Genomic DNA, 14,700 nt, shown 5'->3' with positions numbered 1-14,700 from the left:
ATCTCTTAGCTTGGATATTTGCTGAGCTGTTGGTTAGAAAAAAGTTACTCAGATGACAAGACATAAATCAAAGTGGTTGTTTTTCTTTGTTATTTCAGAGGGTTATTCAACACAATGCTTTAGAAGATCGATCCATATCTGATAAACAGCAATGGGATGCAGCTATTTATTTTATGGAAGAGGCTCTTCAGGCTCGTCTCAAGGATAGTAAGTAGGAATGTGGATTATTAAGTTCTTAGTATTCTCAGTAGAAAGTCATCTAACTTTAGTGAACATTGGTTAAAAAAGCGTTAACATCGCAAGTTCTTTGTCAGTACTACTCTAGTTGAATATTATTTGTGCAGTTTTTCAGTCAGCTGCTTGTAACTACTAAAATGTTAAATTGGACACATGTTTATGTGTAATTATATTCTTAAAAGCTGTAATTCAGACTATTTTAGTATTTGCTACTATACTTATGGAAACTTCATAAGCAATTATAGTTTTCATAGATTGTAAACATATAATATTAAATTCTTTAGCTTCTATATGCACCATATCAATCATATAATTTTTTTCTTTATTTCAACTGACTTTATTGACACAGTGTTTTGAAGTAATTAAGAAAGCAATATAGTTATATTTTATGTGCCTGGTAAGTGATAAATTTTTTTTTTAATTTTTCTAGCTGAAAATGCAATTGAAAATATGGTAGGTCCAGATTGGAAAAAGAGGTGGTTATACTGGAAGAATCGAACTCAAGAACAGGTAAAAACAAACAAATCTTCAGCATTTTAATTCAGGCATTAAAATATAATCTCTGAATGCCTCTAGACCAAACTTAATAATTTCAAATATTTTATATCAGCCTTTCTAAAATATAATAAATCTTTAGAATAAACAATAAACTACAAAAGAAAATTTTTTGAAAAGTGAGGTAGCTGTGTTATTAAAAAGAGTGATTGATTATTTTGTTCATTTGAAGTGCCTGTTTGAGGTAAAATAAAGACTGAAGTTTAAACAGAAGAAAAAAATGATAAAGATTTCAGAGCATGTAGAATAAATGTGATTAGAATAAAAGATATGATAACTTTTTTATTCAGTTATCACTGAAATTTTCTGTTAGTTGTCTATTCAAGTTATTTTATTCTTTTGCATTTTTTGCTCCTGTGTTTATAAAATAAGTATAAAAATTCAGACAGGAAGTAGAATTATATAATTCATTCATTTTATAAACATTTAATTAGCACTTTAACAAAATGGTAAGGCAAATATAAGTAACTTTATAAGTGAATAAATAGAAGGAAAATGTGTAGTTATTAAAATCCTCTACCCATTTTTGTTCCTTCCTTTTTATGGTTTCTTTTCCTATTAGCATTGAGTCTTATACCACTATCTCTTATGTTAATTCCTTAAATATAGATTGTAAATAGAATATAGAATCAAAATACATAGATGAAGAAAGTAATGGGTAAGAAAAGGAAGTGGCATACAATTCATTTCCTTTCTTCCTTTCTTGAATCCATATAATTAGCAAAATGAGACCATCAAATGTGGAAATACTGAAAGAGCAGATAAAGAGAATGAAAGGTTACCAAATGATATATCACTTCTATTTTTTTCTTTATTTTTTATTTTCATTTTTAAAAGAATTACATGTATATTAATTATATGATCAGCATCCTATTATTTTTTCTGGTTTTAGGCATTTCTTGTTTCATAAGCTGACTATCTTGAGTCCCAGTTGTCTTAAAATAGTGAGGGGATAGTCTTCCTCCTTTTTCTTCCTAATTTGATTTTTTTGGGAAAATGAGGCATGAAGAGACTGAAGAGAAGCTGATGAAGTTGACAGAATTACAGTTGGGTCTTGCCTGTGTTCCCCTGAAGAAGGAAATGGCAACCCACTCCAGTATTCTTGCCTGAAATATCCCATAGATGGAGGAGCCTAGCTGGCTGCAGTCCATGGGGTTGCAAAGAGATGAACACTACTGAGCAACTTCACTCACTTGCCTGTGTTCAGAGTACATCAGTTACCTCTGCTTTCCAGATGGGCTGCGGGGAGGCAGTCTTCAAAAAAGAATTTCAGGGCTATCCATCGGAGATTTCTGACTTTGAGACAGGAAGAGACATTGATTAGAAAGAACTGGTGTAAGGCAGATAAACTCCAAGGAAAATGGTGTCTGACCCTTAAGGCTTAGTTAGGCTTAATTAGGTCTAGAACAGCCAATGATGGCAGAACTTACTTCAGCAACTAGTTGTAAATATGCTTTAGCCGAACATTCTCAGAGAGGAATGGTTCCTGGTTGTATGTTACTTTCTCAGGAACTTGAACTTACAGGGAATCCCTTAAAAGAGAAGCAGGGGAATTACTTGATTGACCAAAAAGTTCGTTCAGGTTTTTTCCATAAAAAACAACAACAGGAAAAACCTGAACAAACCTTTTGGCCAACCCAGAAGTTTTAAGGTCAAAGCAAGGATCTGTAGAGGAAACTTTCTTTTAGGGTTTCAGGGCAGCATGCATAAGATCCATGGATGAATGGAGGCCATAGTTTGGAGAGAGGAGTGACAGGAGAATCACAGGGGAGGTGTTTGTATATGTATGTTTTGTTTTCTCTTTCAAAACATAGCTTCATGTCAGACTCAGCGAATTAAGTTCTCCTTCTCTAATCTCTCTAACCCTCCCACTCCCAGGTGAAAACCACTGGAGGCTTCATACCTGGAGGTTTTAGTGAGAAACTGATCCTAGAAGAGATTGAGAATATTCCTAAAGTCTCATGCTGCAAATTTAGATAGCTCTGTAACAGTTTCATTTCTTTTTGAATTGGCAGGACTTAGGAAAAGAAATAAGATTGTCCTGTGTTGAAGAGGAGAAATCCATCTTCTGAAAATTATTTTTTGCTTTTGTATTGTTACTTTTCCTTAATCAGGAGGGAAAAAATCCATTCCTTGGAAGCATTCTCACTTTGAGCTAAACTAATGGAAAATTGGTCAGGATAGACGGGAGAGTAGTAGCCTCCTGGACACCCAGTGTGATGGGGACGGGTGGACAAATGGAAGTGAAACAGTGCAGGAAGAGTGGGAGGATGTCATGATTATAGAGATTTCCTTCCTCTCTCAGACCAGATAGCAGAAGTTTAAGAAAACAGTGAAATTTCTCTTTATTAAATGTCTTTTAATGTATCGTGTTTTCAGAGAATATTATTTAGTAGTTTCATTTACAAGCCATTTCTTTGTGTTTAAGTGTTATTCTTATGGGCAAAGTGCTATGGCAGTAACTTGTTTCATGTAATTCAGTGAATTTGAAGCTAGTTTCATGTACCATGTAATTTGGAAAGGATGGAAAACTGAAAATATAAATTTACTTTGACACCATATGCTAGTTTTGCTTTCAAAGTTATCACTAGTGTGTGTGTTTTTCTCATTTGGTGAAGAGATTATAAGCAATATAATTGTTAAGAAGAGACTGGAAGTGAATTTAAGAATGATAGATACCTCACCGAAGCAGTCTAATAATGATTTTTAATGAAAAGACTTAACTATTAATTTCATATTTAATTTATCAAAAAAGGACTGTGTGAATAGGCACAGGGCCTTATAGTCATCCAGTTCTTAGATTTAAGGCATTCATAGAACATTATCTCTTCCCATGTATACAGGGTACTTTTTCCTAGATTGAACTCATACCCCAAGGTCAAGAAAGGAAGTACATAGTAAGGTGTCTGGTTCTGTAATTTGGACAGTAAAACATTTCAGCCAAAGTAAAATACAGCAAATATGGCTAATCCCCTTACCCCTGTGACCCTTCACATGTCCAGGTTGTTTTGCATTCATAAGCCATGCTGTTCTGGTCTTCCTTGTTTGCTGTAATTGAGCGTGTGGCACCAGTTGTGCCAAAGTAATATATTTATTAAAAATGGGACTCTGTTTTTATAATTATGCCAAATCATGAACTATCTAAACACAGTCCTCTTTTAAACATTTCAAAGTGTGTTCACAATGAAACCAAGAATGAGCTGGAGAAGATGCTGAAGTGTAATGAGGAGCACCCAGCTTACCTTGCGAGTGATGAGATAACTACAGTCCGAAAGAACCTTGAATCACGAGGAGTAGAAGTAGACCCAAGCTTGGTAATAAATGTTTCTAAAAAGCATGAGTTTGCTTCCTGAGTCTTTGTTTCTTGTAGTAAAATGTTATTACTTCTAATATATTACCTAGATACTTAAGTACTTAATTTGATTTTGATCATGGGTACTTTTGCTGACAGAACTCAGTGATTTTGAGTGTGGAAAAAATTTGAAATTTTATTCTCAGTATTATTAAGTGTAATGCTTTAGTTTGTAAATGGGGAACCTGAGACCTAGAAAAGGGAAGTATCTGGGCAAGTTTAGCAGTTAGTTCTGGCAAAAGGGGATGAAACACATTCAGATCTCTGCACCACATTACACTGGCTCAGATAACAAAATAAAATTTTTGCTTAAATATAGTTCATTTATATGTATGTTTTTTCAGTCATATGTATCTTAATCATACTTAATGTGTATGAGTAAATTGGATAATGCCTTTGAGATCTATTTTTCCTTTTTATAAATAAATATGAGGCTATATAATTATAGTTTAAAGTACTTTTTTGCTTACTTTCATGATGCTTATTTGGAGAAAGTCTTTAAAAAGCAATTGTGTTTCTGGATCTATGTTCCCTAGTTAGGGTGTAAAGAATCAACTTCATTTTAATATTAGCTTAAATGAATTCCATTTAGAAAAGTAATTCTAGTGGGTAAAACAATTACTTAAGAAATTTCAGAGCCACACATAAATTCTTTTAAAGAGTATTTGCTATTTATGTTTCTGCACTTGAGAAAAAAGTATACTTATTTAAAAAATTCACCAGAGATCAGGACAAGAAAACTGATGAAAAGAAACAGATAAAGCTGTTATATATCTCATTGTTTATAAATTGAAAATGAAGTTAAAGCTAGTGATTACATGCAGTTATTAGTTGAATATAGATTTAATTTATCTCATTAGTCCTAGCTCTCACTAACAATAAATTGTGTTTGGTTGGATACTTTTGAACTTTATAAATAGGAGGGACTTTGTCCATATCTTAGGATATGCATTGGCTATATATCTTAATTACTTTCTGTGAGTAAGAAAATACCAGTTTTCTCCCCAAGAGAAAGTATGTTCACTGAACAAAGTACTGTAATCTAGATGGACTGGATGTCAGGAGATGTGAGTTCTGGTGCATTTCCGTTCCGTTGCCTGGTAATACTGCCTGTAACAGTTGGTATAAACTCTCTCAGCCCCTTCTCAACTGCCACATGGTGTTGATTATGCTTGTTTACTTTCTCCACATTATCGTCATGCTCAGGAGAAGACAGTGGTGTGAGAGAACCTTGAACACTGACAGACTATGTAGTAATAAAATGATGGGGATCATATTGCTGAGGTAACAGTGAAATTTAATAATGAGAAAGGAAATCTTGTTGGGTTGATGGCCATGGTCTGAGACCAGCTTCCTAGTCTAGCCCTGACTTCAGTCAAGGCTCACAGCCTCGTTTGCCTCAGACACCTTGATTCTAGCTAGGGGAAGATAACCCCCACCCTGTCTACTCTACTAGATTATTAATAATAATGCTTGTTAAAAACAGTGCAAATTTTGAAGTACAAAGACTGTTAACGAGTCAGATTAGTAGTAATCTAATCTTTATCTTGAAACAAATTTTTTAATGGTTATAAACAGTTGACAGAATAACAACATTGCTGTTGTTTTTAATTTTTTATAAATAAACTTTGTATATGACTTTACAAAATGTGTTTTATCAACCTGGAGAGTATACAGTAACTTTTTGGTCTTGGTTTTCTTTGTTTTTATTTCAGATTAAGGATACTTGGCACCAAGTTTATAGAAGACATTTCTTAAAAACAGCTCTAAACCATTGTAACCTTTGTCGAAGAGGCTTCTATTACTACCAGAGGCATTTTGTTGATTCTGAGGTAAGGTTTCCAAAAGCAAGGAGAAATGTTTTTTAGTGATAGTTGTTTAAGTGCTTAAAAGTAACCTTGTTCAGTTCAGTCACTCAGTCGTGTCCGACTCTTTGCGACCCCGTCAACCGCAGCACACCAGGCCTCCCTGTCCATCACCAGCTTCCGGAGTTCACCCAAACCCATGTCCACTGAGTCGGTGATGCCATCCAACCATCTCATCCTCTGTCGTCCCCTTCTCCTCCTGCCCTCAATCTTCCCCAGCATCAGGGTCGTTTCAGATGAGTCAGCTTTTCACATCAGGTGGCCAAAGTATTGGAGTTTCAGATTCAGCATCAGTCCTTCCAGTGAACACCCAGGACTGATCTCCTTTAGGATGGACTGGTTGGATCTCCTCGCAGTCTAAGGGACTGTCAAGAGTCTTCTCCAACACTACAGTTCAAAAGCATCAATTCTTCAGCACTCAGCCTTCCTTATAGTCCAACTCACATCCACACATGACCAATGGAAAAGTAACCTTGAGGTTTAGCATTAAAATCTTTTGATCTTCTGAGAAAAAATGTATGCATTACTTAGAAAGAATAGCCTAACTCATATTATTTGCCACTTTGCTAGTAATTGCATTTTACATGCTATCATTCCAGTGCTTATAAAACTGTGTGTATATAATAGGCACTATGCTACTTTTTAAAGACTTTTTTTAAGGATTAACTTTATGTTACAAAGATATACTTTTCCATTTTGGAAAGTAAATGGAATAAGTAAATGTACAACATGCAAAAGTAAACAGTAATTTATAATCCTCTTGAAAGTGAAAGTTGCTCAGTTGTATCCCACTCTTTGCGACCCCATGGACTATACAGTCCATGGAATTCTCCAGGCCAAAGTATTGGAGTGGGTAGCCTTTCCCTTCTCCAGGGGATCTTCCCAACCCAAGGATAAAACCCAGGTCTCCCACATAGCAGGCAATTTCTTTACCAACTGAGCTATGAGGGAAGCCTATAATCCCCTTACTTAGAAGTAATTTTAGTCAGTTCTTTCTACACATGTTGTATGTGTGTAGATTTATAACATAATCATCCATTTCATAGTGGAAATAATAATGTAATACATTTTTATCATGCTTTTTCTCCATATTATAATTCTCTCTTTATATCATGAAAATTTTGCTTTAACTAGTTCCTTAAAGAACTGTATAAAGTTCTTAAAATGGACAATTGCACAGTTTAATGTCACATTTTACAGAGTAACCCCTAGGTGGCAGTGAGCGTGTTAGTTGTTCAGTTATCTGACTGCAACTCCATGGACCTAGGAAAACCCCTAGGTGACAGTAGACTAATGCATTTGAGCATTTTCATGCAAGCAGAAATGCTTTTCAAAGTATACTGAAAGAGCTCTGTTAATCAGCAGTCCTATTTGAGATCCATAAAATGTTTTTCTTTTGAGCAGCTTAAAAGAAAATTTTTGTTTAAATGTGACAATGTAAAAATTGACAAGTTTTTTTTTGCATCATTTTAATTGTTGGAATGTGGCTTCCCCAGTGGCTTAGTGGATACAGAATCTGCCTACAATGCAGGAGACTTAGGAGACGCGGGTTCAATCCCTGCGTTGGGAATATCCCCTAGAGGAGGAAATGACAACCCACTTCAGTATTCTTGCCTGGAAAATCCATGGACAAGAGGTTGGCGGGCTACAGTCCATGGGGCCACAAAGAGTCAAGATACAACTGAGCAACTGAGCACGCATACAGCCAACAATTGTTGGAAAGACCTCTCTGTATAGAATAAGCTTTATTTCTTCCTCTTTTGAGAAGCAGCATGCTCTTTTTTTTTGAAGTATAGTTGATTTTACAAGATTATATTAGTTTCAGGTACACAGTATAGGGATTCAGTATTTTTATAGATTATGTTCCGTTTAAAGTTGTTATACTGCTGTGTTTCCCTGTGCAATACAATATATTCTTGTAGTTTATTTATTTTATACATAGTTGTTTGTACTTCTTAATCCCTATCCCTCTTTTACTCCTCACCCAGAGGATAAGCTTCTTTTTTAAAATATCACTAATTTATTTTCATATGCAAGTGAATTTCAAAAATGGCTTGCGTGCACATTCAAAGAAAAGAGGTTAGCCTGAGGGCATATTTAAGAAAATGTGATTGTTAATTGAAACTAAAATACTAATTAAGGATATATTTTGTGGACTTCTACTTGTATAGAATGTAATGAAATTCTCTACCTCCCAAGTTTACTTGGCTTTGTCATTAAAATCAAAACTTTTAGCTATGCAGCAGATAAAACCCAAATCATGCAGAACTTCATGGATCCTATACAGAAAAAAAATCACTAGGTTCTCTCTATGAGAGGAATATGTATATTAGGTAAATCTGAATATTTTTATTGAATCATAAGATGTAGGTGCTGACTTTAGTAGTTGTATGGGTTCGTGATTGTGGTTTTCATTTTTAAATTGCGTCTGGTAATCTTAATCACCTCATATTTCAGTTGGAATGCAATGATGTTGTCCTGTTTTGGCGAATACAGCGTATGCTTGCTATCACCGCAAATACTTTAAGACAGCAACTTACAAACACTGAAGGTAAGCCACAGAGACACCGCTTTCTAATGTGACATCAAAAATAACAGTAATATTCATTTTAAATAGAAGGATGCCAAAATACTTCCTGAAAATTAGATTTATTAAAAAACCAAAAATAATTTGCCTTTAAAATATTAATGAAAATAAAATCATAATTGAGAAATATGGAAAATAAACATACCAGGAGTCTTTATTACCCAAAAACTCTGTTATTAAAGGTGTGCTAGGCATCACTTAGGATTTGGGGAAATCTGTACTTCTGTGAAAGTATTAGGGCTTAAGAAGAAGACTGTCTCTGAGAATATATAAAGTACTGTATATCAGGTAGAGATTCTCCCTATAACTGAGAAGTCTGAACTTAATAATAGATTTACCATGATGAGAAAAATGAGAACTTGCTCTCCATATATATTGTTGACTTTGTCATTCTTGTACGTTCGTAAAAATGGTGCTTCTTGTGTTCCTTTATTTGCTTTAAACAGTCAGGCGATTAGAGAAAAATGTTAAAGAGGTATTGGAAGATTTTGCTGAAGATGGTGAGAAGAAGGTAAAATTGCTTACTGGCAAACGAGTTCAACTGGCCGAAGACCTCAGTAAGTAATCCTGCCTGCCCTCCATCTCAATGCCTTTTCACCTTCCCCATGTCCATTTATTTCTCCATTTCATTTGAAACTTATAGAAGAGTGTATGCAAAAAGCTTTTTTCCCTTGAACTGTTTGAAAGTTGCTGTCTTAAAGTTCCATCAGTTCCAAATATTTTAATGTGTGCTTTTTAGAAACAAGGATTTTCTCCTAGCAACCATCAAAATCAAGATTTTAACAACAAGGATAAATTACTACATCTGATTTTTAGACTCCATTCAAGTTTCACCTGTTGTCCTTATATTGTCCTTCCATATCACGAGATACTCCATATGCATCTTTTGTTTTCCCTGACCCAGCTTCCCTTTTTTGTAGAATGATATTTAGAAATCACAAAGAGCTGGACACAACTGAGCGACTAAGCACAGCACAGCCTTTAGAAATCAAGAGCTGGGAACTAGATACATTCATTGTTACTGAAATATCACTGTTCCCAGACGCTCTCAGGGGAGCAAGGGAACAAATATGCATGTGTGTCTGTGTGCACATATACACATATTTATATCTGTATTTCTAATCATATGTGTCTATATTGAAAACCATCAGTTGACACCAGTACTTTCGATTTTAATCTAATAATACTGAGCTCATTCTAATTTTCTCTTTTTCTGTAATTGTTTAAAATGTTTATTTATTTGGCTGCATCAGGTCTTAGTTGTGGCACCCGGGCATGCAGGGCCTTTTGCTCTGGCTTGCGGGCTCAGCAGTTGTGCTATGAAGGCTTAGTTGTCCCATGGCACGTGAGGTCTTAGTTCCCCAACCGGGGAACAAACCCCCATCCCCTGCCTTGGAAGGCAGATTCTTAACCACTGGACCACCCAGGGAAATCTCCCCTTTTCCATATTTATAATTCCTTTTTCTGACAGTGAGAATTCTGGCTCTTAGTGTCCTCAATATATTTACTTATTTTGATCAGTCCTCTTACATGTAACTAAACTTGTCACTGTCCCCTTCATTGCTCAAATGTCCTCACCCAGCTCAGGTTCTCCTCACCTGACTCCAGGCCATCACCACAGTTCCTCCTCCTGTGTTAATACCCTTTCCACCTCATCTCGGCTGTGACATTCTGTGCCAGGATGCCCTTCCTCATGGAGTCCCTATTACTGATGTCATGCTCTGACACTGCCAGGCGTCTCTCCTCATTCTTCCTGCTCCCTATCCAGCTACACAAGGACTCTTCCTCACCTAAATCCCGAACATGCTTTTGTAGAGATACCATTTTTGTCTGCCTGTGCTTTGGCACTTTGCACTGCCTGCCTTCCCTCCTCCACGAATCCTTTCCTCACTACTGGGCAGGTCACCACACCCCCACGTGAATACCCTCTTAAACTTGGTCTGGCTTTAACACATACACCAGGACGATATGGCTCGCTACCCTCAGCCCCCAACCTCGTTGGGCCTTATTCGTCATTTTGTCACTTTGTTTTCAGGGCATAGGGGTCGGGGGTCTTTCCTGGGTGCTAGTGAATTCCTCACTTTAAGCTGTTTGGATTTCATGTTAAGATTTACTTAGATACTTCTGAATCCAAGGAAATCGGTGAAAGATTTATATTATTAAATAAAAATGTTAGTGATCAGTGCTTCTGTTTGCATTAACCTTGTAACAAGTTTCCCTTATTTCAGCTTCATGAAACAGTAGTTTTTCCTTTCAGTGTATACTTAGCTTTACTATCTATGAATTTTCTGATGTCCAGAAGATAGCACATGCTCAACAGAAAGCAGTTACTCAAACCTGAAAACAGTTTCTGAGCTGATATGTAGCACTACAACACAGTCCCCAGAACATCCAAGAAAAACCAGGCAGTTTTCCGGTCTCCTCCCTGTGCCGGAGCAGTGTGTCCTCCACTGTTTGTCCTCTCCTCTCTCCTCCCAGCTTACCTCAGCTTCTTCTTTCTTTCTCCTTGCCTTTTCCTTTTCTTTAGGTAATCTTTCTGTGAAACATATCTCACTTTAACTTTGGTTTCCATCTCCTGTTGCTCTTCTTTCAGTTTTTCATGCCACTTTAGCAGAATAGTTAAAGTTTGTGCTAACTCACAGGTCTGTACTTAAATCTGAACTACCATGTACTTTGTTGTCATTGTTCAGTTGCTCGGTGGTATTCTGACTCTTTGCAACCCTATGGACTACAGCAAGCCAGGCTTCCCTGTCCTTTACTATCTCCTGGAGTTTGCTCAAACCCATGTCCATTGAGTCGGTGATGCCATCCAACCGTCTCATCCTCTGTCTCCCCCTTCTTAGGCAGGCTATCTCCCACAACCTTAACTTCCTTTGAAAGAGCGGTACTACAGTAGTTCTTTTTTTTTATAGGATTGTTAGGAAAATTGGTTCAAAAAAGATTTGTAAGTTCCTGGTTCATAATTTTATGCTGAATTAGTACTGTTCAGAAAAAGATGTATCAGTTTTGCAATGTATACAGATCTATTTCTTTTGTGTCTCTCAAGAAATAGTTTTCAGACAGTGAAGTACTTCCATGTGTTTACCTGAATATGCATTCTTAAGTGATTAGAAAATAATGTGTCTTTTCTCAAGTTTTAGAATAGTCTTCTTTTTAAAAAAATTTTGTTTACTTGGCTGTGCTGCGTCGTAGTTGCAGCACGTGGGCTCTTTAGTTGGGGCATGCAAACTTTTAGTTGGTGCATGTGGGATCTGGTTACCTGACCAGTATAACCTAGGCCCCTGCATTGGGAGCTTGGAGTCTTAGCCACTGGACCACCAGGGAAGTCCCTTTAATAGACTCTTGTGTAACCCCATCACTTTTCACTCCCAATTTGATTATTTAAAGAAAGTGTATTGCTAACACAAATTTGTGTACTGTCAAGCCAATTATTATGTTTTCCTGCTGTTTTTCCTGAAAAAGTACTCATATGACTCCCTTCAAATGACTTACCACTTTTGTGTGTGTGTATAAATATATAATTATCATAATGTTTCTGTACCAAATAATGTCCTTGGAAGCAAGTGTTTGACCAGTGACTCAGCCTCATCAGTCACACTAAAGGAGATGAGACATGACTTTGTCCATTAGTTGAAAAAGAATCTTGAGAGTACCTTTTCCTTACTGTTTATCTTCAGTCTAACACTTCGGAATATGGTCATGGATACTTTCAGCCAGAAAACTTTCAAAGTTTAATGGTTACTACTGTATTACACAGATCAAAGTTCCTAGTATAGCATATTTCATTAGAATATGTTAAGTTGGTTAATGAAATTTAGAGAAAGGAAGGCAGATAGGGCTTTTGTTTTGTTTTTTACAATTTGAAATGGATACAGGATGAAATATTATAGAAATTGGTACAAGTCTGATGCATTGTGTATTTTGCCAGTCTTAAGCTTGCCCATTTTCAAATCATTTCACCACTTTACTTTGGAGGTTCAGCAACTGATTATACTTTAAGATGATTACATAAAAAGTAGTGTGATGTTCTTTCATTTTAAGAAGAGGTACCACTTTCAATATTGAAATGAAGCCACAAAACTAGAATTAGAAAGATGAAAGAAGAGTTTTCCTCTTCTAGTCCTAGGAGGCTCATCGGTTGAGGAGTCATACAAGGAACCCAGACTCTAGAAACAGTGGATTCCATCGGTGGAACAGGGAAAGGTCAGGAGGACCCTGGGGCATCTTGAGGATGTAGAAAGTAAGGAAGTAGTTGAAGGATAATAAGGACATGTCAACAAGATACAGAAGCTAACATGCAGAGGCTCCTGCTAGCCAACACTAGGACAATTTGGGCATCAAAGTAAAAAAGGATAGTGTAAGGAAAAAAGAGTAACTGTATGTTGAAAAAGACTGGTAATAACCACCTTAATCAGGCAGTTATTATTTATATTATCAGTAATAGTCAGATCAGAACTATTAGAGAATTCAGTGCTACCTTAGAGAATTCAGTGAGAAGAACCCAGTGTCACTTCTGTGATTTTCTTACCAAAGATGTATAACTTAAATTCAATCATGAAGATACATCAGAAAAACCCAAGTTAAAGCACAGTCTACAAAATAGCTGGCCTGTAATCTCTTTAAGTGTATCAAGATCATGGGTGACAAGCAAAGGCTGAGGAACTGTTCCAGCTTGAGGGAGACCAAGAACAGGAAAACAAAAGACAATGTATGTGATGCTGAGCTGAATCTTTTTGCTCTGAAGGATGTTAATGGGACAGTTGGTGGGGATCTGAGGGTTACATGGTAGTCATATGTCAACATTATCAATTTTTAAACTTTGGTTGTTAGATTGAGATTATTTAGGGAAATAATCTTATTTGTAGCTAACACACAATGCAATTGGGGCTTGTGAGGCATAATGACAGTAAATGATTCAGGAAAATTATGCTCTTTGTGGTATTCTTAAAACTGTTTCCTAAGTCTGAGAAAAGGATAAAAAAGGATATATCCTGATATAGGATCAGGGATCATATGAAAATAATTTAGAGAAAATGAGGCTTTTGAAAACATCATCTCTGAAGATGTTGAAAGATTGGGTCACCTCATGGACAATTTAATAAAATACATAACTGATCTTTCCACCTTAATCCCTTTTTTGCAATGTCTACTCATATTTAGAACTACCCGTTATCCACTATGACATTGATGAAATTCTTTTGATTTTCTAGTGAATATTTTCTCAGGATTTCTTTTTTTATAGATATTTAACTACAACATTAATTTACATAAAATCCATTTGGATTCCCAGCATAATTTTTAATAGTGTGTCCTATCTATTTATTGAAATAGACTGCAATTTTAAAACGCCTTCTTTGGAGAGGGAAAAAATCAGCGTGTTATATAGCTCAATTCAAAATTTTTCTATAATCTGTTTATGATTTATAAGATCTATTTTGTGATTGTCATTATATAAAACAATATTGCTAACTCCTTGTAGACTTTTTTTTCAGAGTTTATTCTCCACTCCAGCCCAGAAACTGAGTGTCTGGGCACTGGTAACAGCTGCTGGTGGTGTTGCTGAACTGGGTTTCATCAGTCCAGCACGGGATTCTTCTGTTGTTTGCTCTATGAATATTGTATCAACAGTTGACTAGATTATTGTGAGTTTTTGGACCTTGATATCAGTTGCGAGGAGTTTAGAGCTTGTGTTTCTTTTTCAGCTCTTATTCACTAAAATCTGAGTTATACTTTTCGTTTTCTGTGTATATAATCAAAGAATCACTGATACCCAATAATTAAAGGGGTATTAACAGTCATTTAGATTTTCCTCTCCTTATTTTACAATAAATTCCTTTTCATTTTTGTATCAGAATTTGATTCTGCTTGTGAAAATGAATTAATATTTAAATACATTTCCTATGCCAGATGCTAGCTTATATGTTTAAAACACATTTTTGTATTCTCATAGGTACAGTCATTTTTTCTCATTTATATATAATAAAGAAATGGAGTCCTAAAAACACCCACATAGTGGTAAAGCCAAGATTTGAGCTCAGGTTTTTTAACTACTGTGTTGAACTCTTTTTTTTGAGGAGCGAAAAAAACCCCAAGGCATTAGACAA

The 14,700-nt window shown here is 35.8% G+C and overlaps 1 protein-coding gene across 5 annotated transcripts in view; it reads left to right on the top strand.

The window, feature by feature from the left end:
* OPA1 (OPA1 mitochondrial dynamin like GTPase) overlaps positions 1-14,700 on the top strand; it is an 81,344-nt gene that overhangs the window by 46,776 nt on the left and 19,868 nt on the right. For 4 of the 5 annotated variants that reach the window (XM_043473343.1, XM_043473342.1, XM_043473346.1 and 1 more), the window contains 6 exons: positions 99-207; positions 668-747; positions 3,966-4,106; positions 5,860-5,976; positions 8,467-8,560; positions 9,043-9,153. In XM_043473343.1, coding sequence (XP_043329278.1) covers positions 99-207; positions 668-747; positions 3,966-4,106; positions 5,860-5,976; positions 8,467-8,560; positions 9,043-9,153 — 652 coding nt within the window. Of the gene's footprint in view, positions 1-98; positions 208-667; positions 748-3,965; positions 4,107-5,859; positions 5,977-8,466; positions 8,561-9,042; positions 9,158-14,700 lie in introns of all 5 variants that reach the window. The other variant, XR_006270341.1, reaches the window with a different exon arrangement.

Source organism: Cervus canadensis, chromosome 7, assembly GCF_019320065.1.
Source record: "Cervus canadensis isolate Bull #8, Minnesota chromosome 7, ASM1932006v1, whole genome shotgun sequence".
NCBI classification, from domain to species: domain Eukaryota; kingdom Metazoa; phylum Chordata; class Mammalia; order Artiodactyla; family Cervidae; genus Cervus; species Cervus canadensis.
This window is presented reverse-complemented; position numbering and strand designations above follow the sequence as displayed.